General features: G+C 39.1%; 1 protein-coding gene across 13 annotated transcripts in view; it reads right to left on the bottom strand.

Annotated features, from left to right (window-relative positions):
- Nucleotides 1–23,156, bottom strand: part of LOC110963358 (focal adhesion kinase 1-like) — a 75,007-nt gene that overhangs the window by 28,384 nt on the left and 23,467 nt on the right. For 7 of the 13 annotated variants that reach the window (XM_051957364.1, XM_051957365.1, XM_051957362.1 and 4 more), the window contains 20 exons: nucleotides 19,757–19,844; nucleotides 19,511–19,590; nucleotides 16,770–16,832; nucleotides 16,586–16,640; nucleotides 16,190–16,330; nucleotides 15,168–15,245; nucleotides 13,566–13,673; nucleotides 13,050–13,167; nucleotides 12,553–12,583; nucleotides 12,078–12,148; nucleotides 11,788–11,805; nucleotides 11,236–11,292; nucleotides 8,429–8,449; nucleotides 7,141–7,238; nucleotides 4,042–4,126; nucleotides 3,829–3,929; nucleotides 2,160–2,275; nucleotides 1,760–1,860; nucleotides 1,588–1,677; nucleotides 1,269–1,473 (listed from right to left, as the gene is read on the bottom strand). In XM_051957364.1, the coding sequence (XP_051813324.1) occupies nucleotides 1,269–1,473; nucleotides 1,588–1,677; nucleotides 1,760–1,860; nucleotides 2,160–2,275; nucleotides 3,829–3,929; nucleotides 4,042–4,126; nucleotides 7,141–7,238; nucleotides 8,429–8,449; nucleotides 11,236–11,292; nucleotides 11,788–11,805; nucleotides 12,078–12,148; nucleotides 12,553–12,583; nucleotides 13,050–13,167; nucleotides 13,566–13,673; nucleotides 15,168–15,245; nucleotides 16,190–16,330; nucleotides 16,586–16,640; nucleotides 16,770–16,832; nucleotides 19,511–19,590; nucleotides 19,757–19,844 (1,725 nt within the window). The remainder of the gene's footprint in view (nucleotides 1–1,268; nucleotides 1,474–1,587; nucleotides 1,678–1,759; nucleotides 1,861–2,159; nucleotides 2,276–3,828; nucleotides 3,930–4,041; nucleotides 4,127–7,140; nucleotides 7,239–8,428; nucleotides 8,450–11,235; nucleotides 11,293–11,787; nucleotides 11,806–12,077; nucleotides 12,149–12,552; nucleotides 12,584–13,049; nucleotides 13,168–13,565; nucleotides 13,674–15,167; nucleotides 15,246–16,189; nucleotides 16,331–16,585; nucleotides 16,641–16,769; nucleotides 16,833–19,510; nucleotides 19,591–19,756; nucleotides 19,845–23,156) is intronic. The other 6 variants (XM_022211699.2, XM_022211707.2, XM_022211698.2 and 3 more) reach the window with 3 other exon arrangements.

The following is a 23,156-nucleotide window of genomic DNA, read 5'->3' as shown; positions in this document are numbered from 1 at the left end:
GTTTCATCAAAGGAAAGACCTTAGATTTAAGCAAATACTGTCTGTCTGCTGCAGAAAGCAGAGCAGGAAGTCGTATTTTAGTGTGTAAACTTACTGTACTTTAAAAAGCTAAATGTAATTTGTTTATATGCAGCTGTTTTTCTGTCTCTGTGTTGGAGTTTTAACTATGAACATCCACTGATTAGCATGAATTCTAAACATGTTTGGCTGAGATAAAACACAGAACATGTCAGTTTTATAGTCTTTGATTTAACCTGATTATTGACACAGATCTTCTTGATATTTGCATTAAAACATTTTGTTCAGTTTTGGCTGCTCATCCTAAAAGTACCTGATAATCTTCCCAAAGTGAACCACCTTTCCTGTTACTAATATGATGATATTTGACTCATAGGTGTTTAAATCTCCAGCAGTGACATCTTATCTGATCACAACACGCCCAATATTCAGTCCTGATGGAAAATCTAGCAACATCCAACTACAGATCATTTAACAAGGAGGTAAGGTGTGATTCCTTGTTTATTTCTGTCATCATCACATCCGTTACCGTGACAACCAGTGTCATCAGCCCAGACAGGAAGTACAGTCTGTGTTTGGACAGTTTTGTTTAGATGTAGATACTACACTGTGCCTGATATGAATGTAATGGGAAGTAAACATGGAAAAAGGTGTATTATAAATGAGAAAAAGAAATGCCATCTATAGAACAAACTTCACACGAGTCCCTCTTAATTCAATATGCACGCTTCCACAATGTACAGCTAAGTTTTCAGACACACAAACAACATCCAGTCTGCTGCTTAATAAAAAAGTCTCATCATTTCTGTTTTCTGACTGTGTGATAATTTATCTTTAATGTCTTGAACAAGTAAAAGCTGTTTGCTTGTTCAATGTTATTGAGGTTAATACAGATGGACAGCGGCACCTGCTGTTGGGAAAGTGTAAGAAAATCCAGAAACTGTTCCTTAAGTGACACCAGTTAATGAAAAATAGCAAAGAAAAAACATTAATGTGACTGTACATGATTTAAACTCAGTGGTTCAGTGTATTCTGAGACTAGAATCAATGTTATGCATCAGACTGAGATGGACTGTGGGTTACTGGATAAGTTTTAAACAAAAAAAAAGAAAAACTCACATTGGAGTTATTTCACTCACAAAATACAAAGAAATCCAAAATCTGAAGAGTTTATACTTCTTCCTTTTAAGTAAAACATAAATACAAATGACAACTGAAACTTAATGATAATAAACCACTCTGTTCATTACCTGAGCTGCGTTTTTAATTCGTTAAATCGCGGCCTCTTGCTGGGATCGTACGACCAACACTTGGTCATCAGGCTGTACAGAGTCGGAGGACACTGAGGCGGCATCGCCAGGCGCTCGCCGTTCTCTATCCGACCAATCACGTCATTGTTCTTCACGCCCTGGAAAGGCTTGATGCCGTACATCAGAATCTCCCACATGCAGACACCTTAGAAAGACAGAATATCCAATGAGAAAGACCAACCTAAAGGCACAGAGTGAACATAAAACAGCCTGAAATGAAATCTACTGAAATCAGAAGAAAACAGAAGTTTAAACTCACCGAACATCCAGACGTCGCTGGCTGTTGTAAACCGTCTGAAGTTGATGGATTCTGGAGCCATCCATTTGATCGGCAGCTTACCTTTAGATGCTGGAATGAAGGAATCTGATCAGTTCTGTTTATGTAAATAATAATGGAGCTTTAAACAAGTGTGTGTTTAATACTGAACTACCTTTATAATAGGAACTATCTTCCATGTATCGCGACAGACCAAAGTCTCCCAACTTCACACAGTCAACTGTAGACACCAACACATTTCTGGCTGCGATGTCCCTGCAGAGGATACAACAGAATTAAAGGCCAGTTTTCACCAGATCAGGATTTATTGTGATTCATAACAGAACACTAAGTTTAACTGTATATCTCCCTCCAACAGGTGGCAGCAGCGGGTTTATGTAAGGAACCAATGAACAATCTTCTTTCATATCTGACTGTTGCTATGTGGAAATAATTATCTAGTGAACAGTAAAATATATCTGAATGTTGTGGTGCTGCAGCCACTTTGCTATAACATTTACAGCTTGCTGTAATAAATTCTTTATTAAATGTTGAATATTCTGCAGTTTCAGTACCTGTGCACAAAGCGTTTGCTCTCCAGATAAGCCAGAGCCGTGCTGAGCTGGTAGGAGTACAGGATGAGGGACGCCAGGTCCAGACTGTACTTCCTCACCTGGAGAAATGATCGTAACTACGGAGGGAAGAGTGACAAAAAAAGAGAGAAAAAATGAGAGCAGCAACAACTTTCAGTTCCACCTGTTTCTTCATATGTTCTCTCCTCAGCAGTGTTCTCCAGCTACAGGAGATCCTGAGGTGTTCTTAGGCCAGATTAGATATGTAAAAGCTCCAGTGAGTTCTGGAGACCAGAAGGAGATCAGAAGCTTGACCCTTCTCAGCTGGATCTTTTCAAGGTGAATCCACTCTGAGCTTCCTCCGCATGTCTGAACTCTTCACCTGATCTCTAACTCGTAGCTCAGCCACCTGACAGAGAAAACTAGTTTCAGCCGTTCATATCCATGATCTCGTTCATCTGGTCGCCGCGTAGAGGCCATTAACCATACGTGAGGGTTGTATTGTGAGCTTCTAATTCAGCTCCATCTTCACCATTATGGTCCAGTGCAATGCCTGTATTACTGCTGATGTTGAACCAATTCGTCCATCCGTCTCACACTCAGGTGTCGAATCCAGAGATACTGAAACTCCTTTATTTAGGGGAGGAACTCGACTTCAACCCAGAGGAAGTAATCCAACAGTTTCCATCAGAATTATGTCTTCAGACTTGGAGATTCCATCTCTCATCTTGGTTGATTCACACTCAGCTGAAGCCAAAAGAACCACATCATCTGTAAAAAGCAAATTCGCTTCTCAGATTTGACCTCGTCTTTCTGTCCAAGGAGCGACGCTGGTGGAGTCCAACATTCATCAGAAACATGTTTGACTTGGAGCTGAGAAAACAACCGGACCTATTCTACACTGGAACAAAAGTTGACCACGAAAAACAGACGACTGATAAACAGAACCAAAGTGAAATGAAGTGTAAAACAAGCAACTAATAACACAAACAGAAACAAAACAAAGTGTGATTAACTGCCTTGTAAGAAATTAAACAAAAGATGTTTAATTATTTTTTTATATATAAAAACACCCAAAATCACATTTGTCCATCTTTTGTTTTCACTCTGGATCCGAACCAAACAGTTTACAGCCAACGAAGCTCAGATCGCCTCACAAAGAGATAAAATAATTAGAAAATGAATAAGTGATTATCATTCACAAATTATTACATTATTTTAATGGTAGAGTCCAATAAAAATGCAAAACAGAAATGAAATGTGACAAGAAGAAGATTTTTTTCTATATTTGTTTAAAAAATTTAATGAGGCAACAATGACAAATGTAAAATAAGAGACAATTATGTATTTGTGGAATGAGGAAAAAGATTGGATAATGAAAGTTATGAAAGTCATTGTGATGGTGCAAACTGAACAAAGAACTGTAAAAATCCTAAAGACAAATAAACAGTTCACGTGTTTGCACTATAGATGTTATTTTTATAATCTGATTTACACTCAAACCTTTGAATTAATAATTTTCAAAATCTTATTTTCACTCGATAAATCATACGTCTTATTAAACAAACAATGAGGCTCACATTGTTTAAGACTGTCTGTGATGAAACTAATTAAATCTTTCTAACACGTGCACATCTAACAGCACTTTAAGGTAAACCCCATCAGGTCCTACCTCTCCTAGTGTGCACAGCTCCATGATGATCCACACTGGATTCTCAGTGATCACTCCCATCAGCTTCACGATGTGAGGATGGTCGAACTGACGCATCGTCACTGCAGGGAAATACAGAAAACACTTACAAACATTTATCTGTACTACTGAAGCTACTCCTCAGTAACCACTATCAGGTTCAATGTGGATAAAAAACACTCTGAAGGAACCTACAAGCTTCCTGGAGGAACTTTTCTCTGACGCTGTCTGACGTCGAGTTTTTACACGTCTTCACTGCCACAGACAGAGCTGGATTCTCCTGCAAGAAATAAAGACAAGAAAACTTTTTTAAACTTTAAATATGACATGAGTATCCACATTCTTGTGTCTATAGAACTGTTAAAACTGTAATAATAATAAAATGTAAAAAATAATTAAAAAAAAAAAAAAATGTGTGAAACTCCTCACAGGTAAAGGAGCATCAACAGTGAGTTTAAACCAACAAAGTTATTCAAATCTAAAGCTGCTACTAATCAACATGGGGATCCAGAGTGAAGCCACAATCAACTGAAAACAAGTCCAGGTACAGTGCCTTGTGAAAGTATTCGGCCCCCTTGAACTTTTCAACCTTTCACCACATTTCAGGCTTCAAACATAAAGATATAAAGTATTAATTTTTTGTCAAGAATCAACAACAATTGGGACACAATCGTGAAGTGGAATGAAATTTATTGGATATTTTATACTTTTTTAACAAATAAAAAACTGAAAAGTGGGGTGTGCAATATTATTCGGCCCCTTTACTTTCAGTGCAGCAAACTCACTCCAGAAGTTCAGTGAGGATCTCTGAATGATCCAATGTTGTCCTAAATGACTGATGATGATAAATAGAATCCACCTGTGTGTAATCAAGTCTCCGTATAAATGCACCTGCTCTGTGATAGTCTCAGGGTTCTGTTTAAAGTGCAGAGAGCATCATGAAGACCAAGAAACACACCAGGCAGGTCCGAGATACTGTTGTGGAGAAGTTTAAAGCTGGATTTGGATACAAAAAGATTTCCCAAGCTTTAAACATCTCAAGGAGCACTGTGCAAGCAATCATATTGAAATGGAAGGAGTATCAGACCACTGCAAATCTACCAAGACCCGGCCGTCCCTCTAAACTTTCACCTGGAACAAGGAGAAGACTGATCAGAGATGCAGTCAAGAGGCCCATGATCACTCTGGATGAACTGCAGAGATCTACAGCTGAGGTGGGACAGTCTGTCCATAGGACAACAATCAGTCGTACACTGCACAAATCTGGCCTTTATGGAAGAGTGGCAAGAAAAAAGCCATTTCTCAAAGATATCCATAAAAAGTCTCGTTTAAAGTTTGCCACAAGCCACCTGGGAGACACACCAAACATGTGGAAGAAGGTGCTCTGGTCAGATGAAACCAAAATGGAACTTTTTGGCCACAATGCAAAACAATATGTTTGGCGTAAAAGCAACACAGCTCATCACCCTGAACACACCATCCCCACTGTCAAACATGGTGGTGGCAGCCTCATGGTTTGGGCCTGCTTTTCTTCAGCAGGGACAGGGAAGATGGTTAAAATTGATGGGAAGATGAATGGAGTCAAATACAGGAGCATTCTGGAAGAAAACCTGTTGGAGTCTGCAAAAGACCTGAGACAGGGACGGAGATTTATCTTCCAACAGGATAATGATCCAAAACATAAAGCCAAATCTACAATGGAATGGTTCACAAATAAACGTATCCAGGTGTTAGAATGGCCAAGTCAAAGTCCAGACCTGAATCCAATGGAGAATCTGTGGGCAGAGCTGAAGACTGCTGTTCACAAACGCTCTCCATCCAACCTCACTGTGCTCGAGCTGTTTTGCAAGGAAGAATGGGCAAGAATTTCAGTCTCTCTATGTGCAAAACTGATAGAGACATACCCCAAGTGACTTGCAGCTGTAATTGCAGCAAAAGGTGGTGCTACAAAGTATTAATGCAAGGGGGCCGAATAATATTGCACGCCCCACTTTTCAGGTTTTTATTTGTTAAAAAAGTTTAAAATACCCAATAAATTTCGTTCCACTTCATGATTGTGTCCCACTTGTTGTTGATTCTTGACAAAAAATTAATACTTTATATCTTTATGTTTGAAGCCTGAAATGTGGCGAAAGGTTGAAAAGTTCAAGGGGGCTGAATACTTTCACAAGGCACTGTAGATAAATTCACTTGGTTTCAGCTCAAGTAAATCAGGTTATTGCACATCTGTTTGACTTTGATGAGCTGCAGTAACTGAGTGGAGACTAGAGGCTTCTCTGTGCACAGCTGCATTGAGAAGCCTGATTCATGAGGCGTTTAGGGGACGCTGGTAAATTGTAGCATTATTACCAGTCTGCATGAGAGGCATTTATGGAACATCTGAACACTTGGATTAAACTCTGCAGTTCATCACCACCTCAAAAAAAATTACATTTTGTGCAAAAATCACTAAAATATGGTTAAAAATTCAACATTTATTGCACATTTTAGCCTGCTCAGGGAAGGAATCAGGACCTCTACTCTCAGAGAACTGATGGTCTGAATTTAATGATTTAAGAAACACCAAAAATGATGCTGACACAGTTGACACAGCATCAACTTCACAGTTGGTCAGCAGCAGATAGCAGGGATAGGCCAATTTTAGTAAAAACTAAAAACAGCAACATAAAAACACTTTCTCAGTTATGTTCTTTTTTTTTAAAAGCCAGAACAAAGCTACTAGTCAAATATAAATTCATCATGAATAAAAGTTTGCCATGAGTATGGAGAATTTTCAGCTAAACTGCATGTTTTCTCATTTTTTTTGCTTCTTGTTGTAAAAATATGTTGAAATAGTTAAAATGAATCATTAAAAGCTCCAACGTGACGCCTTACTGTCCCTTTGTAACTTCTTTATGTCGTTTGCAGCCACAAGAAACCAGCTGGTCAGATAAATATTCACTGTAATTCAATATTTGGTACAAGTATAAACAATGTAGGGCCAACTACAAGGAAATGTCTGTTATTGCATGAAGACATCTGCGTTTTGATGTTGAAAGTCTTGTGAATACAAAAGAAGGCAGACAACACTGGTCACTCCTCTGAAGTTTAGATAGCTTTATAATGCAAACACAATATATGCACCAAATACATCAAAGATTTAGTCACATTGCAATAATTCCCTGCAGACGTCTTCTCCTGCATAACAGGAATTGTAAAAGTGTCAGTACACACTGACAACACTGGACAGTCAGACAGAATCTATACGTGAGGCTAAATAATGGTCGTTTACAGGCAGAGTAATAAAACCGTTACCGGACTGATGTAGACTCCCTGGTGGACGTCTCCAAACTGACCCTCACCGATGCAGCGGCCCAGCTCGATCCGATCCCGCTGAATCTCATAGTCCCGGGCTGGTGGACACACAACACACACAGACATGAACACACACACACACACACGAACAGAGACTTCCAGATCAAACGCACACAGACGCTGCAGTTTCCAAGCTTGTCAGAGCGCTTTCTAAGAAATATTCCTGTTTACTTCCAACTTTAAACACAGAAAATCTCCGTCACTTAAATATGACTCGGCTCACTTCACCACAAAACTGAATAATATGTTTGGTTTGTTTTAAAAGGTCCCGACCTTCTGCTCTGACAAGCTTGGTTTCATAAACTGAGCTCACTGTCAAACACATGCATCAGCAAACCACAGTACACATGCAGAGTAACACAGCAGCCAGTAATGAAAGCCAGCATGAATCGTTAGCTCTAATGCGATATAGATAAAATCAGGTGGGTTTTATAATACTGAAACTAACAGGATAAATTAAGACACATTCTTTGGTCAATCAATGCTCTTTTGGTATTTCTTCAGTAAAAATAAAAATGCCCAATTTTAAGAAGAAATAAAAACCGACATGTCTGTGAAGCAGGCTGTATAAAGCTGCCGTGTGCTCTGCCTCACTCTGCTGACCTGACTTTGTCCATGCAATAAACACATAAATACAACAAACATGAAGATATAAATGCCAGTTCATAAAAATAACTGCTGTATAAACATCTACATGAGCGACTTTTAGAGACGATGATATAAAAAGCCAGTGACGGTCTAAATAAAACTGTACAGTAAACTTGGCCATAATTATTGCCTCTGAATGTCACCCATGTAGCCTGAGTTTTAAAATAAAATCCAGGGTTGTGGTTAAAAAATGAAGCGACCAGTTCAGTGGTTTAAAATGTCACAATATACTCATGTGTGCTTCTATTTAAAACCCCTCCCTGGAGAGAAACCCTGCCTGGTTTAACTAATCGGACCTGTTACTCTGAGCTGTAAAAGTATTATTGTTTTGAGAAAAATTTGACTGAAAATAATTAGTTTCAGCTTCTGTTTGTGTCCAGAATCATGTAAGAACCACACAGGATCGATGTCTTAACACTCGGCTGAAGATAGCAGCAGTCTATCACAGAGGGGGGAGGTCAGATCAACAGAAATAAAGTCTGAATTTACTGCAAGCAAACGTAAAAAGAGGGTCACAACAACCATCAAATCAAAGTGCCATCACAGTACAACCAGAGTCATGGTTCGGGCCAGTCTTTACCTTGGTCTAGTCCATAGTATTCTGGGAAACAGGTTAGTGACAGGAGACAGAAATAACTAGCTGTGAGTACAGAGTTAGAAACTGCTTAATTATGTGAACTGTGAGAGAGATGCAGATGGATCAGAGATACTGTACTTCAGTTAGGACTCAGGTTATTAATACACATGCTAAACTGATTTATAGCGAGTCTTTATTGTAGCAACAGGTTTGTTCTGACTGGAAATAAACAGGAGACAAAAGATGTTCAGACACAGAGTTAGAGATAATGATGAATTTATAAACCTCACATGAACATTCTTCCAGTGCAGAAGTATATTTTGTTTTCCTAAACAACCTCTGAGGGGTTTTCACAGCATGGGACACCTTTATTATTTGATAATATTTTGCACTGTGGACTTTGAAAACACTTGGACATGACTTTGTAGTCTTTAAACGTCTTGTAGCAGAAGCTCTGAGTGATAAACCTGATGAGCTACTAACTATTGAATCACTGAGTCAGCTGTTCTAGGTTTACAGAGCATTAAAACACTCTAGAACATGGGAGAAATACTGGGACAGTATAGTAGCTGCATTTCCTTGAAAACTGCTGATAATTTTGGACATGTCAATTTTAGCAAAAAGGGAAAAAACACAACAACAATAACACAAAAACACTTTTCTTTATACAGATCAATTGGTCAGATATACACTCCTCTACTAAAGTATTGGAACAGCGAGGCCATTTCCTTTATTTTTGCTGGAGACTGAAAACATCTGGGATTGATATCAAACGATGAAAATGAAACAAGAGATCAACATTTCAGCTTTTATTTCCAGGTATTTACATCTGGATCTGATACACAACTGAAATGATAGCATTATTTGTAATGGAACACCAAATTTGTATTATTAGCACATAATTCTTTGTCATAAAATGTCATTTTCACCCAAAAGAAGCTATCAAATAAAAACTCACATCAAAATCTGGCATCAGCATGTATAACGTAAGAGCCTAACTGTATGGGTTTTTTTTTTTCTTTTTGTTGTGCAAAAAAATGCAGGAATAGCTAAAAAAATGAATCCTCTAACCCCGTGTCTTAGTGTCCCTTTGTAATGTGTTTATGTGATTTGCAACCAGAAGAAACCTGCTGCTCCAATAAACACTCACTATAACTCAGTATTCGGTACAAGTAGGAATCATTTCGGGCTCAACTACAAGCAAATGTCTGATATTATATGAAAATATTAGCGTGTTTTGTTCGAGAGTTTATCAAAGTCTTGTAGATAAACAACATTGGTCACCGTTAGCCAGTTTAGTCAGAAATGTTTAATAATGAAAACAATTTAAACAGCAGATAACAGCTTAGAAACCTGTTTCTAATGAAAAAACTGTCACTGACACTCTGGACATTTCTAGATTTCTAAATGAGTCATTGCATCTTTAAGATAATGACTGGTCAGACTGTTTTTATATTGTACAGAACACATATTCAGTAATTTATTGAGTCTTTCCATGTTCGTTTTTGTTTGTGTTTATCAACAGCCGTAATTTAAGAATGGTCAAAATGCAAAGCCGTGTGGGGATCCTGCTGCATGGAAAATGTGCAGGATGTTTTTATGACACCAGGCAACATTCTGTGGCAGTTTAAACGGGAGATTTACTTAAAATATTTAAACTTCTGGGCTCCCATCCTGTATTACAGTGATACCTCCCATCTGCACTGCCTCCTAATGTTGCCTCTTCAGCTTCACTGCAGCATCACAGTGAGCTTCATATGAAGAACAGCCTAAACCTGGTGAGCAACAAACAGCAGCAGCAGCACAGCAGGCCGTGTTCATGTTTAAACTCTTAGTTCATGTAATTTTCTAGGTAATAATGCAGAGGCACAGATGTACGCGATGTCTCCTATTAAAAGGAACGGAAATAGGAGATCAGCAGGCCAGAGTCATCTGAAAAACTACAATTCAGACAACTAAAGAATGAGGAAGGCAATTCTCCAAGACAAATATAAACTGCAGATGTAATAAAACACGCAGTATGTGGTTTAAATAGCTTCCTCTTTACTGTAGCATTACTTCATGTGACAACGGAAAATGAAGATTCATTCAAAGATCGGTCACATTTTAATTCTAAAAAGAGACGAACTGATTCAATAACACACAGTTGATCATGTATGTGATTTACAGATAACATTCTGACTTTATACCAACAACCATCAAGTGAAACATTTTTAAATGGTTCATCTGAAAATGTGGAGAAGTTACGGTCTTCAAGATGAGAAGCAACATTTAAATGTTATTTAAAAAGGTGTCACATGACTTTAATCCTCTACATAAGAGCAGCTATTATCTGCTGTTAACCCAGAATCACCAACACGCACCTAAATATTTAAAATAAAACTGAGAAAATCAGATCAAAGTCACATGTTTTTAAAATGGAGTTACAATAGAAGTCTCCTCTCTCTGATCTAAATCCAATCAAACTGGAACCACTCAGAGGTCACCTACAGGAGCACCACAACACATCCTCGTGTCTTCTATCTTCTTTATTTATTGATTAGTTATTTGATAAAATATCAGAAAATTATATAAATATTAATAAAGTTCTCCCAAAGCCCAAGAAGATATCCTTAAATGTCTTGTTTTGTCCACAACCCATAAAAACCTCAGTTTACCATCAGAGAAACCAGAAAATATTCAAATTTAACAAGGTGGAGTCAGACAACTACTCAAACTGATTAATCGTTTATCAAAATAGAGGTCAGCAACCTTCTCAAAGAAGCCTGCAGACACCTGTCACATTAGCTGCTGAATATGTTTGTACTTACTTGAAGGCATCGTGTAGGTGTCCTCCTCATCTATGATCTCAGCATAGTCGTCTGTTTCTGCAAAGTGAAGAGAAGGAGAGTCAAGAAACAAATCTACAACTCAAGTGACTTTTCTGACACAACGCAAGTCAGTTTTATTTTAACTACAAAATGCAGCAAAAATGAAAACTGCTATTATGTCCAATAAATGCAAATCACTGCATATAACTTCAGTGAAAACTCCTTCAAAGAGACCGGGAGTGGAAGCTGCAGCAGTAACAGAAGCACACCGTGATAAGTACCTTTAAAAAACACAGTCACCATACCCGACTGCAGACACATGCGCAACATTAAAGTGTAGCACAGAACAGCTGTGGCATGAAACTGAAGAGTACAATCGAGAGGAAGGCAGACAGCAGAGGAAAGGGGAGGGATGGAAACGTTCTGTCTTTCCAGAGAAACAAGCCGAAGAACAACAGGCTGAGTCATGGTAAAAAACAGAGATACTGAACCCACAGCAGCAGTCTCACAGTGTCAGAAATGAAGACGTTTAATAGAAAGAATGTTGTTTACCATCGCCACTAATGTGACCTGCAGAAGCCACAAGCAGCATGAAACACAACCAGAGGAGAGGAAGCATTAGTTTATCTGTAAACCAGATTAAACTTTGTGTCGTTTGATTCCTCGGCGCTACATTAAAGGCGCTGTTCATGTCAGTGAGTCAGAGACAGCGACAGTGACTAAAGCTCTCCAGCGGGACATCTGGCCAGACGAGGACTCTCCACTGTAACAGATGAGGCTTTATAAACACATCTATGAAGCCTTTATGCGACTCCGAGCAGCCAGTCAGCGGAGCGTCATACCTGAGACGCAAACAGCTCGGGTTCGTACGCCGTCCATCCGTTTCTCCATCCGCCGCTCATGGTTTGAAACTCTGCATCGGAGAAGAAAAAAAATCTTTTATCAAACCAGAGAATTCAGCTTCTATCTGCAGCTCAGACTGTGGATCCAGAGAAGTGCAGGATCCTCCCACATCCTGTCATGTGTGCTGCTTCACAAACCAACAAATTAAGAACCTAAATGAGGATGTATACGTTATAATAGGAGCTAAATGAACAATTCAAGCATTTTAAATCTTTACCAGGATCAAGATGTCACTGAATAAATCTACTGTCAGCACTAGATGAAATTGCAATCAAGCCAAAATGTGAAAACAAAATAAAACAAGACGTGGATGTTTTCTCACCATCACTAGATTCGTTTGTACAACAGTAAGCCAACACCTTGTTTCTGCTTCATTCTGCCCTTAATGAGTGTAAATGTAATTAGCAGACTTACTTTGGTATAGAAGGAAGAGCTCTGTCTCCCTCTGCAGAGACACAACAAACACGTGAATTAGTGCTTTATAAGATAAATCTTATTAATCCTGAAGGAAATTCTTGTGCCAGACATCGCTCAGAATAAACTAAGACATCAGAAATGCAACCTAAAAAGTAGAAATCAATAAGATATAAGTACTGTACACGATTGAAATAAAATAAGTAGTTAAAATAAGTCTAGAACAGAACAGTAAGAAGTAACTCTGGTAATTACACTGAGGTAATATCACATGTTCATGCTGCTGTTTCTTTGTACCTGAAGCTATTTTTAGAGAAGACCAGACAAACTGGATGTTCACAGACAGACATGAAGCATCACATTCAGCAGATTCAGCCTGGAGGATCATTTATTGTGTTTTTTTTTTTTTAAGTCAAAGCCATATTTTGTGCACAACCAAACATCAAACTGTGGGTGTAAAGAGAACAGAACAGTGTGATGCATCATGTGCGTCTTACCTTTGTGGACTCTGACGATGAACGAGTGAGACGCCGAGGAGACGAGCCGACAGTAGCCGTCGATCAAGTCGGCCATGTTTTCTGCTGTGGTCAGCGCCGCCGTAGTGACGGTGAGCGGCTGCAGACAGAAGGATTAGTGTCAGAGCGGACAGAGAGCTGCTTCACAGAGACACAATGACAGCTTTATTAGCAGCAACGTCTACTACCGAGCATGCACATCCTTGCACGTCACTGCAGTGGAGATGCTTCCAGTGAGCTGCTGCAAACACACTCAACTGCACATGGATGACTTACTACTCATGAATAATGTTTTCACTACATTATTTGCTCCACTGTGCAGCAATACAACTTCAAATACATTTACAAACACTCAATTTCTTGCACAAAGTTGGTTTTGCATGAGTTCCTGCATCAGTATATCAGGATTTTAAAGTGGTTTTACTCTAAACCTACCAAGCAAATAGCACCATCAACAGTAAAGGAGGATAAAGAGGATGCAGGTTGTGTGTTTTTTACCTCCGGAGCTCCGGCCACGTTCAGCTGCAGCATGCCTTTCCGGTCCTTCTCCTCCAGAGCAGAGTACTGGATGGACTGGACCTGATTAAAGTTAGCTAAATGCGTAGGCTGCAGAGACAAACATACAGATGCGTTAACAATCCTGTGCAACATACAGTTTATAAATCTAAAAGCACATCAGTCATACTTTCATTCAAGTCATGCAGTAAATTTAACGTTGGAAAAACATCAACAAGGTCTGGAGAAATATTACAGATTCTGCATTTTCTAGATCACAGTCAAGCAGCTCTTTAGCACAAAACTGATGCACCATTCCATTAATGCAGCATTTATAGTAATTGTATCTATTATATATACATTATGAATAAATCTGCAGCCTGAGGTTTTAGAACAACGTTATTCAGTAAGAAAACACAGCATCAGAACTAAGTGGAAGAGTCAGAAGTCGACTTGTTGTTGTGGAGGTTTCTAAGGAGGCACTTCATGATGCCCTAAAACACTTTGAGGAAACCGGATCAGCTGAGTCTAAAACACAGCAGACTAAAAGAGACCACAGCATCAGAGGATCAATACGTCAGGCTTCACTCACTACATCAGGCTTCACTCGCTGGAAGACTGAAATGGAAAAGGTGTAGCCTCAGAGGACGATTAGCTTCCTCTGAACCACTCCTGTCTCCACCTGATCCCAACCACAAAAAGCTCAGAGAAGATCAGACTGTGCTGCTGCAACTTCAGTTAGAGAACAACAAGCTGCAGTGCTGCTGCCACTGAGGTTAAAGGAGGGATGGCACATATATTAAATTTAGCAATGTTTCACTGAAACTGTTAAAGTAGCATTTCCCTAAAAAAAAAGCTTTACTAAAAACTGATGTGTCTCTGAGCCTCATGAATTTCATTACAGTTGAGAAGGAAAAAATCTCCGCCTTGGTTAAACAACAACTCCTGACCAAAATTAGCAAGAATGGAACTACAAGTGGATGCTGTTTCAATTTACAGATACACACATATTCCAAAAACAATACGACATTTATTTAATATAAAATAAAAAGGTTTTGACTCAGCTTTAAGTCAGTTTTTAAATCTGGACAATGATTTGAATTGCAATAACTCATATTTAGTAGCTTATCTATTTATATTGCTATTATTGTTTCGGACTCACTGTATGTTGGTGGCTTTTGTTCAGCTGAAATAATCTCTTCAAAGATTTTTATTTTTCCACAGTATCGGTGACATTTATTTAGCAAACACATCAAAAGCCATCAAAGGCTAATCTGAATGTGTTCATGGAGAATGTGCAGCTCTGAGTCACTTAATGCAAAGATGCTGTTATGAAAGTGACATTTAACAGTCTGAGAAAGTAGATGAACAACAAAGCTCACTGTGACCTGGTGATCACACATCTGTGTTTTTCTGGCTTAGATAAATAAAACAAGTATCCTCTCGGTTTTTAAAGAATCTTTCCAGCCTGGAGATGAGAACATCTGACAGGAGACCAGCAGAGGGCAGCATAGTGGGATGTTACTTCCAGTTAAAGCCTGCAGTATAGAGCAGTTAAAGCCTCCTTCAGACCAGAATTGTTACCAGACTGAAGCGGATACTCACCGTTGAGCCTTTATCTGTGAGGTAGCTGATTCCTTCCTCTGGTCCAATAGCTAACTCCACCGATATTACCCAACTAGACTGGAGGGGACAGACAGGAGGCATTCAAAAAAATCTCACCACAGTTTAAAATGCTCTACTTACAAGGCAAAAACATGATGTGGAAATAATAAAGAATGAAACCTTTCTAAAATTCTCCTGTCCTCAATGCTAGCTAGCTAACTTTAAATTTTAACAGCCCCAGACTGGCCCAGCAGGTCATGGATGGTGGAGCTGGCAGGTCTTGGCTGCTGCTGTTGTCCAGAGATTTAGTGTCACAGGTGCACGGACAGATGCTTCCTCACCACCCTGAGCGCTTAACGCTCTGGGCCTGACACCTGAAAGGCTCCATCTGACACCATTCAGAGGTTCATGCATCTAAAGCCCTTAGTTCCCTTCTGACCACCGTATCAGAAGTGTTCTCTGGGCTTCCATTTGAGAATTTAAACTGGGTCGACTTAAAGAGGTTGCTTAAAACTATCCTACTACTGGCTGTGACGTTGACAAATAAAACTGAATCCTGTGCATGAATCCTGTTGGCAGTTTTCTCAGAGTGTAAGAAAATGATGCTGCCTTTGTGGACAGTCAGTATTCTTTAGTTGATGGAGCGAGATTCAGCCTATTTCACTTTGTTCTGCACGAACGTTACACATGTATTTGGACAGAACTAAGGGATTTAGGAACCAGCTGCAGCCTCCTCTGCACTGAGGACTGGCTGCCTCATGGGCTCTGTTTACGGGTGTTTTGGTGAGGGAGGATATTTGCAGCTAGTTAAGCCTCCCCTCAAATTTTATTAGATTTTACTGTCTGTAGCTGCGTCAACCTGTCCAGGTTGAGGTGTTTTTAGGCTGCAGGCCACGCACTACTCTGCGTAAGCTAAACAGGCTCCAACCTCCAAACAAACCACATCTGTCTGCATTTACAGGTTTAGAAAACCATCAGTTTCTACATGCAACATGATCTGTGTAAATTAAGAGTGGACTCACCCCTAAAGCACATTTGAAGCACTCTTTGTCGAAGCGGTAGATGGGAGAGAGGATCTCAAAGAACTTGTGGATGCTCTGCTCATCGTTGAGGTTAGCAAACTGCTTAAAAGTCTGCTGGATCTGCTTACGAAGAGCCTTCGCCTGGTAGAAAGAAGAGAAGAAAACAAGTCCAGGAGTTTATGGGAGAAAGTTGGTTCACAGCCAAGAAAAACACTGTGAGACAACAGCAGGTTTAACTTAATTCCACACAATCAGATAATCAGACATTTAGCCAGAAATCCTTCAGTCATCGAGTCTGTTGGACAAACAAAAGCGTCACACTGAGCAGGAGGATGTTAGTTTCTGCTTCTGACATAAAAACCATTGAATGGTTTGAAAGCTTAATTTTAATCTCACCTTCAGGGAGTCCAGCAGACTTTTAGGGAAAAACCTTCTCAAACCAACATCTTTCCTAAAGAGGAAAACAGTATAATCATTATTATCACTAATTTGCCTCCACAAGATTTGTTAAAAAAAACATTAAATTTAAATGAGATGCGACAAATTAACCAGTGTGGGCCAGAAAATATTGGTATCTTACTCCAGTAGTTCATAGTTGGATTTCTTATCCAGAGCGTTGCCGGGCATATCTCTGAAGAACCTCCTGGAAAGTTCACAGAGAAACAGAGTTAAATGGTGACAATAATTAAACACGATTTTTTGTTAATTTATTTGCTAAATATTCTGGAAATCTTTCTATAAATGTGATACAAGGAATGACTTTACTATCAATATCTCCGCATGTGCCGTACATACAGAGAAACTGAGATGCTGTCTGTCTGTCACACATTGTACAAGAAAAAATACATAAAGAATTACAAAATGTAAACACAGTGCAAGTTTACAGATTGCAATTCAGCCACAGGACTCCAGACTAACTTTTACATTGATTTCACCATCACATCATTTAGATGCACTCAATTTTACCCCTTTTTAAAAAAAAAATAAAAATAAAAAAATCAGCTCTTACATACACTGGTAATTTCTTAACACATGTAAAAAAAGAAAAAAAAAGAAACAGGAATAAAGCAACAGCTAAGTTTTTGTAAAAATGATTTAGGATCTAAAATGACCAAAGGTAGGTCTTCTTAGAACAGATTATTATTTCTCATTTCTGACTCCTCACTGCCTTGGTTTAGCCGTTACGGCGTCGGATGAGTTTCTTGGAGACATTGTGCTGTTTTTTAGGCTTCAATACAAAACATTGATGCAGTTCAGAGGAGAGAGTGTGACCCTGGGTGTTTTCTGAAACTATAATTTACATGTGTCCTTCAAATGCCTCACATGAAAAGCATCATATCTGTACATATCCATAAATTCATCAGGCCTTACACATTGTCTATATTCCATCTTTATTTTTACTCTTATTGTACTTTGCCACATCTGTATCCAGCTGCTGCAACATGTACATTTCGCTGTTGAGGGGTCAATAAAGTCTATTTTAACGAGCGTCCAATAATTTACCAACATCCACTAAACAGATCAGCTGTGCACAGAGATGCTTCTCAGACAGGTGTGTGACCAGGAATTAGTTAGAAATGTCTTATCTACCTGCTCCAGCCTCCAAGAGACAAGTCAAGTACACACGTGGACAAAATTGTTGGTACCCCTCAGTTAAAGAAGGAAAAACCCACAATTCTCACTGAAATCACTTGAAACTCACAAAAGTAACAATAAATAAAAATTTATTGAAAATTAAATAATCAAAATCAGCCATCACTTTTGAATTGTTGATTAACATAATTATTTAAAAAAACAAACTAATGAAATAGGGCTGGACAAAAATGATGGTACCCATAACTTAATATTTTGTTGCACAACCTTTTGAGGCAATCACTGCAATTAAACGATTTCTGTATTTGTCAATGAGCGTTCTGCAGCTGTCAACAGGTATTTTGGCCCACTCCTCATGAGCAAACAGCTCCAGTTGTCTCAGGTTTGATGGGTGTCTTCTCCAAATGGCATGTTTCAGCTCCTTCCACATATGTTCAATGGGATTCAGATCTGGGCTCATAGAAGGCCACTTTAGAATAGTCCAACGCTTTTCTCTCAGCCATTCTTGGGTGTTTTTGGCTGTGTGTTTTGGATCGTTGTCCTGTTGGAAGACCCATGACCTGCGACTGAGACCAAGCTTTCTGACACTAGGCAGCACATTTCTCTCCAGAATGCCTTGATAGTCTTCAGATTTCATCGTACCTTGCACACTTTCAAGACACCCTGTGCCAGATGCAGCGAAGCAGCCCCAAAACATTACTGAGCCTCCTCCATGTTTCACCGTAGGGACAGTGTTCTTTTCTTCGTATGCTTGGTTTTTGAGTCTATGAACATAGAGTTGATGTGCCTTACCAAAAAGCTCCAGTTTGGTCTCATCTGTCCAAAGGACATTCTCCCAGAAGCTTTGTGGCTTGTCAACATGCATTTTTGCAAATTCCAGTCTGGCTTTTTTATGAGTTTTTTTCAGCAGTGGTGTCCTCCTTGGTCGTCTCCCATGAAGTCCACTTTGGCTCAAACAACGACGAATGGTGCGATCTGACACTGATGTACCTTGGCCTTGGAGTTCACCTTTAATTTCTTTGGAGGTTGCTCTGGGCTCTTTGGATACAATTCCAACGATCCGTCTCTTCAATTTGTCATCAATTTTCCTCTTGCGGCCACGTCCAGGGAGGTTGGCTACGGTCCCGTGGGTCTTGAACTTCTGAATAATATGAGCCACTGTTGTCACAGGAACTTCAAGCTGTTTAGAGATGGTCTTATAGCCTTTACCTTTAAGATGTTTGTCTATAATTTTTTTTGGATGTCCTGGGACAATTCTCTCCTTCGCTTTCTGTTGTCCATGTTCAGTGTGGTACACACCTTTTCACCAAACAGCAGGGTGACTACTTGTCTCCCTTTAAATAGGCAGACTGACTGATTATGAGTTTGGAAACACCTGTGATGTCAATTAAATGACACACCTGAGTTAATCATGTCACTCTGGTCAAATAGTTTTCAATCTTTTATAGAGGTACCATCATTTTTGTCCAGGCCTGTTTCATTAGTTTGTTTTTTTAAATAATTATGTTAATCAACAATTCAAAAGTGATGGCTGTTTTTGATTATTTAATTTTCAATAAATTTTTATTTATTGTTACTTTTGTGAGTTTCAAGTGATTTCAGTGAGAATTGTGGGTTTTCCTTCTTTAACTGAGGGGTACCAACAATTTTGTCCACGTGTGTAAATGCTAGGAGTGACCCATGAGAATGTTTGCACAGATTTCTGGTCACCCGTTGTCGATTTCTTACCTTATCTCCAAACAGCCCAGTTTCAATGCAACATCTTGATCCACCTGGTCGGCTATATGCTGCATGTAGTCGCTCTTTACCTGCAGAAACAGCACAACTCTTTAAAAATCATACCTCTGTAGGTTTTACAGGGCAGCAACTAAAGTTGAAGGTTGTGTAAATTAAAATCATGTATCGTGTATGCAGATACCATATAAAACAAACAGACGTCTGTTTGTTCCTTCAGTATTTTCTGTGTTTCCTCACCTGGTGATAGAGGTAGTTTAGAGAAGGTTTGTCTTCAGAGAAATGGCTGAGATAACCTTTGGGAAGGTACCGCATCCGCAGCTCATACCTGAGAATGAGAACAGTGAAGTTGAGTAACCACAAATGCATGAACATAATCAAATAATGTGTAGCATCCAAACTAAACAACTGTGCGACACAGAAACAGGAAATGCCTTTTTATATACAGCTGACCTAAACACACTGTAAAGAGTCAGTTTGGGCCAGCTTCAGGTGTAGAAGCAACGAAAGAAATGACAGTTTTTATAGTCAAAAAAAGGATCAGCTAAATTCCAAAAAATATTAAAAAAATAAAATAAAATAGGGAATTCATATTAAAACACATTCCTACAGTTTAGAGACACCTTCCTTAAAACTGTCTATATACACTGTCGTTCAAAAGTTTGCTGTCACCCAGACAATTTCATGTTTTACATGAAAATTCACACTTTAATTCATGTGCTAACATAATTGCAAAAGAGCTTTCTAATAACTAATTAGCCTTTCAATACCATTAGCTAACACAATGTAGCGTTAGAACACAGGAGTGATGGTTGCTGGAAATGTTCCTCTGTACCCCTATGTAGATATTCCATTAAATATCAGCCGTTTCCAGCTAAAATAGTCATTTACCACATTAACAATGTCTAGACTGTGATTCTGATTAATTTAATGTTATCTCCATTGACAGAAAACTGCTTTTCTTTCAAAAACTGGGACGTTTCTAAGTAAATTCTTGTGCGAGATGTTGCTCAGAAAAAACGAAATAACACAACATAAGAAATGCAGTGATTAAAAAGGCAGCAAAGCAATAAGATCTTCTAAGTATGATGCATTACTGAAATAAAAGAAGTAGTTAAAACAATACCAGAACAATAAAAAGTATGATTACATTGAGGTAATAATTAATATCACGAAACTGGTAAAAGAGAAAACAAAATAATATCATTACTATACAATATGTTGCAGCATGTTGTATTTCATCACAAGGAACTTTGTAAATGATTTTGCCTTCTGGGGGTCTCACATGGAGGTTAAACTATTAGAGTATTAGAGACAGAACAGCACAGATGGATCTGATGCATTTTGTTTCTTACTGCCAGCACATCGTCCTGAAACTGAAGCTGACAGATGAAGCTCTTTCTACTCACCAAGTATTACTGTAAGTCTGGTGGCACAGTGAGATGTAGTTTCACATTCTGTTCATAGTGAACTAACTGAAAGCGAAAAACTTGTCAAACCAGAACTCAGAACGAGATCGCCACAGTTACATCTCTGACACAGAAATATCCACATGGGCCATCACTGCTCATGGTGACATGTTATCTTATGGCTGACGTATTGCAGCACAGAAGAAGTGGGTCAGGAGAGTAGTGAGCTCCGAGCTGAATGTAGTTAGATAACAAAGCAGATCAAGGCTTAAGAAAGAATGAATGAAACATCCGTATTCTATAATGAATGAAGCAAAAAGAGAATGTTGGGAGAGGAAAAGTGATGTGTGTTTGAGAAGAGATGAGAGGAAAAAGAATCAAAGTGGAAAACGGTGAGGCCGAACGCAGGCGGAAGCTTGAGAGAAAGCAGCAGCGACATGGAGTCGGCTGGTCCCAGAGCTGCTGCTGCTGCTGTTCTAACAATAGATGAAGCTCCGCCGCCCTCCGAGGACGAGCTGCAACCGCCGGCAGAGCTCCGCCGCTGCATGTCAGCCGTGTGAACAACTCGTTCAGCTGAATTCATTTCAATTTTAATGACTTTGGGTGCAGCGCATCAAATGCAGGACAAAGGACTGAATTGTAAATCGAGCTGTTAACAATATCAACTGCAGGAGGCCCGGTGCCAGCTCAGTTTTTAAGCTGGAAGTGAAGAGGGCTGCAGCACAGAGAACTATGGATGTTCTTCTCCATAGAACAGTATATTAGCATCAATAAACAGGAGGAATACGGCTTTATGAATTATAAAATAAGAAGCAGAAGAACTACGCTTTGGATGCAAGCGACGTTCACCAGCTGAATTTAAGTAAATGCCCCGAGGCTTGAACCTTCTTTTAATAACTACAGTATTCATAATGGGATGATATGGATGAATGAGGAAATAGATTATTATACAAGAGCTTTAAATCTGAAGGAAATGAAGCCAGGTACTGGGCTGAACTCTCTATTAAATACTTAGCAGTGGTACTATTATTTTATTGCTTCATATAGCAGTTCAGTATCTTCAGATCTCGCTGTGCGGTTTATTGAAGCTAACAAATGGTTTCACAGGGTCCATAAATTAAGTAGCTGCAGCTTCTAATGTAGCCGTATTAAACATTGTTAGCTAGCAGGGCTGTTTATCATCATGATTAAAGACAGAAACACCCGTTTAGTTGTCCTTTTGTCGGATATTAACACAAGTACTGATGATCTTTAGGGTATTTGAGTCTATGCAAAGCTCAGAATTACTTTCTGGTACTCCTGAGGGAAAAAGTGAAGAGAAAACATGGCCTCAAATTTAGCCGGAATGGGAAAGCTTTGACTTAAACATACCCAGCTTTTTAAATATTCTAAATTTAAAGTCTAAATTGGCTCATGATTTATGAAATAAACATCATGATGTACACAAAAAGAGTTGAAAATTCCGATTCAGACTGTAAACTCTTTTGGGAAGATGCTCACTGAGGTAACAAATCAAAGGAGTCATTTTCTAAGAGACTTTTGTACATTCTCTCTTCAGTTTGCAACCAGAGGAGTCGCCTCCCGCTGGCCAGAAGAAAGAACAAAGATTTGAGGCCCATTTCTCTGTTTTAAGCCTCCTCTGTCCGTCATCTTCCTCCCTCTGACCTGAAACCTGATCTCAGTGTGCCATCTTGAAGGATGCTATTCCTAAAATCTCAAGAAAATAAGAATCAGGCCGGAGCGACGATGAGGTGTGTTGTGAACTGAAAACCGAGGTAAAAAAAATCCCTTTATCTCATTTCACTTATCGATTCCTCCTCACGTCTTTGAGATGCAAGCAGAGAGGTTTGTACTGAAATGAGACGGCCTCACCTCAAAGCATCAGTTTAAAGCAGCATTAATCAAATATGTTGGGTGTATCATCTGTCGAATGTTTTATTATAACCTACAGCTGTGCTTTATGATCGATCAGATGAGCAGAACAGGGTTAACGATGACATATAATATATATACTTAAAATTCAAATCACAATGTGGTAGAAAGTGACGAGAGCGTACAAATGTCATAGATTTAACACACGTGCAGTGAAAACTATAAAATAGTCATGGCACAAAAAGCATTACCATAAAGATAAAAAGTGACAGATATTAATACTGAATATCATACAGACACATTCATCAGTCCTGCTGCCGACATGGTGTAAATATTCAGCTGTGTGTTGCATCTTTTAG

This window comes from Acanthochromis polyacanthus, chromosome 12 (genome assembly GCF_021347895.1).
Source record: "Acanthochromis polyacanthus isolate Apoly-LR-REF ecotype Palm Island chromosome 12, KAUST_Apoly_ChrSc, whole genome shotgun sequence".
NCBI lineage: Eukaryota > Metazoa > Chordata > Actinopteri > Pomacentridae > Acanthochromis > Acanthochromis polyacanthus.
Note: the sequence above shows the minus strand (reverse complement) of the source record. Positions and strands in the feature narration are given on the sequence as shown.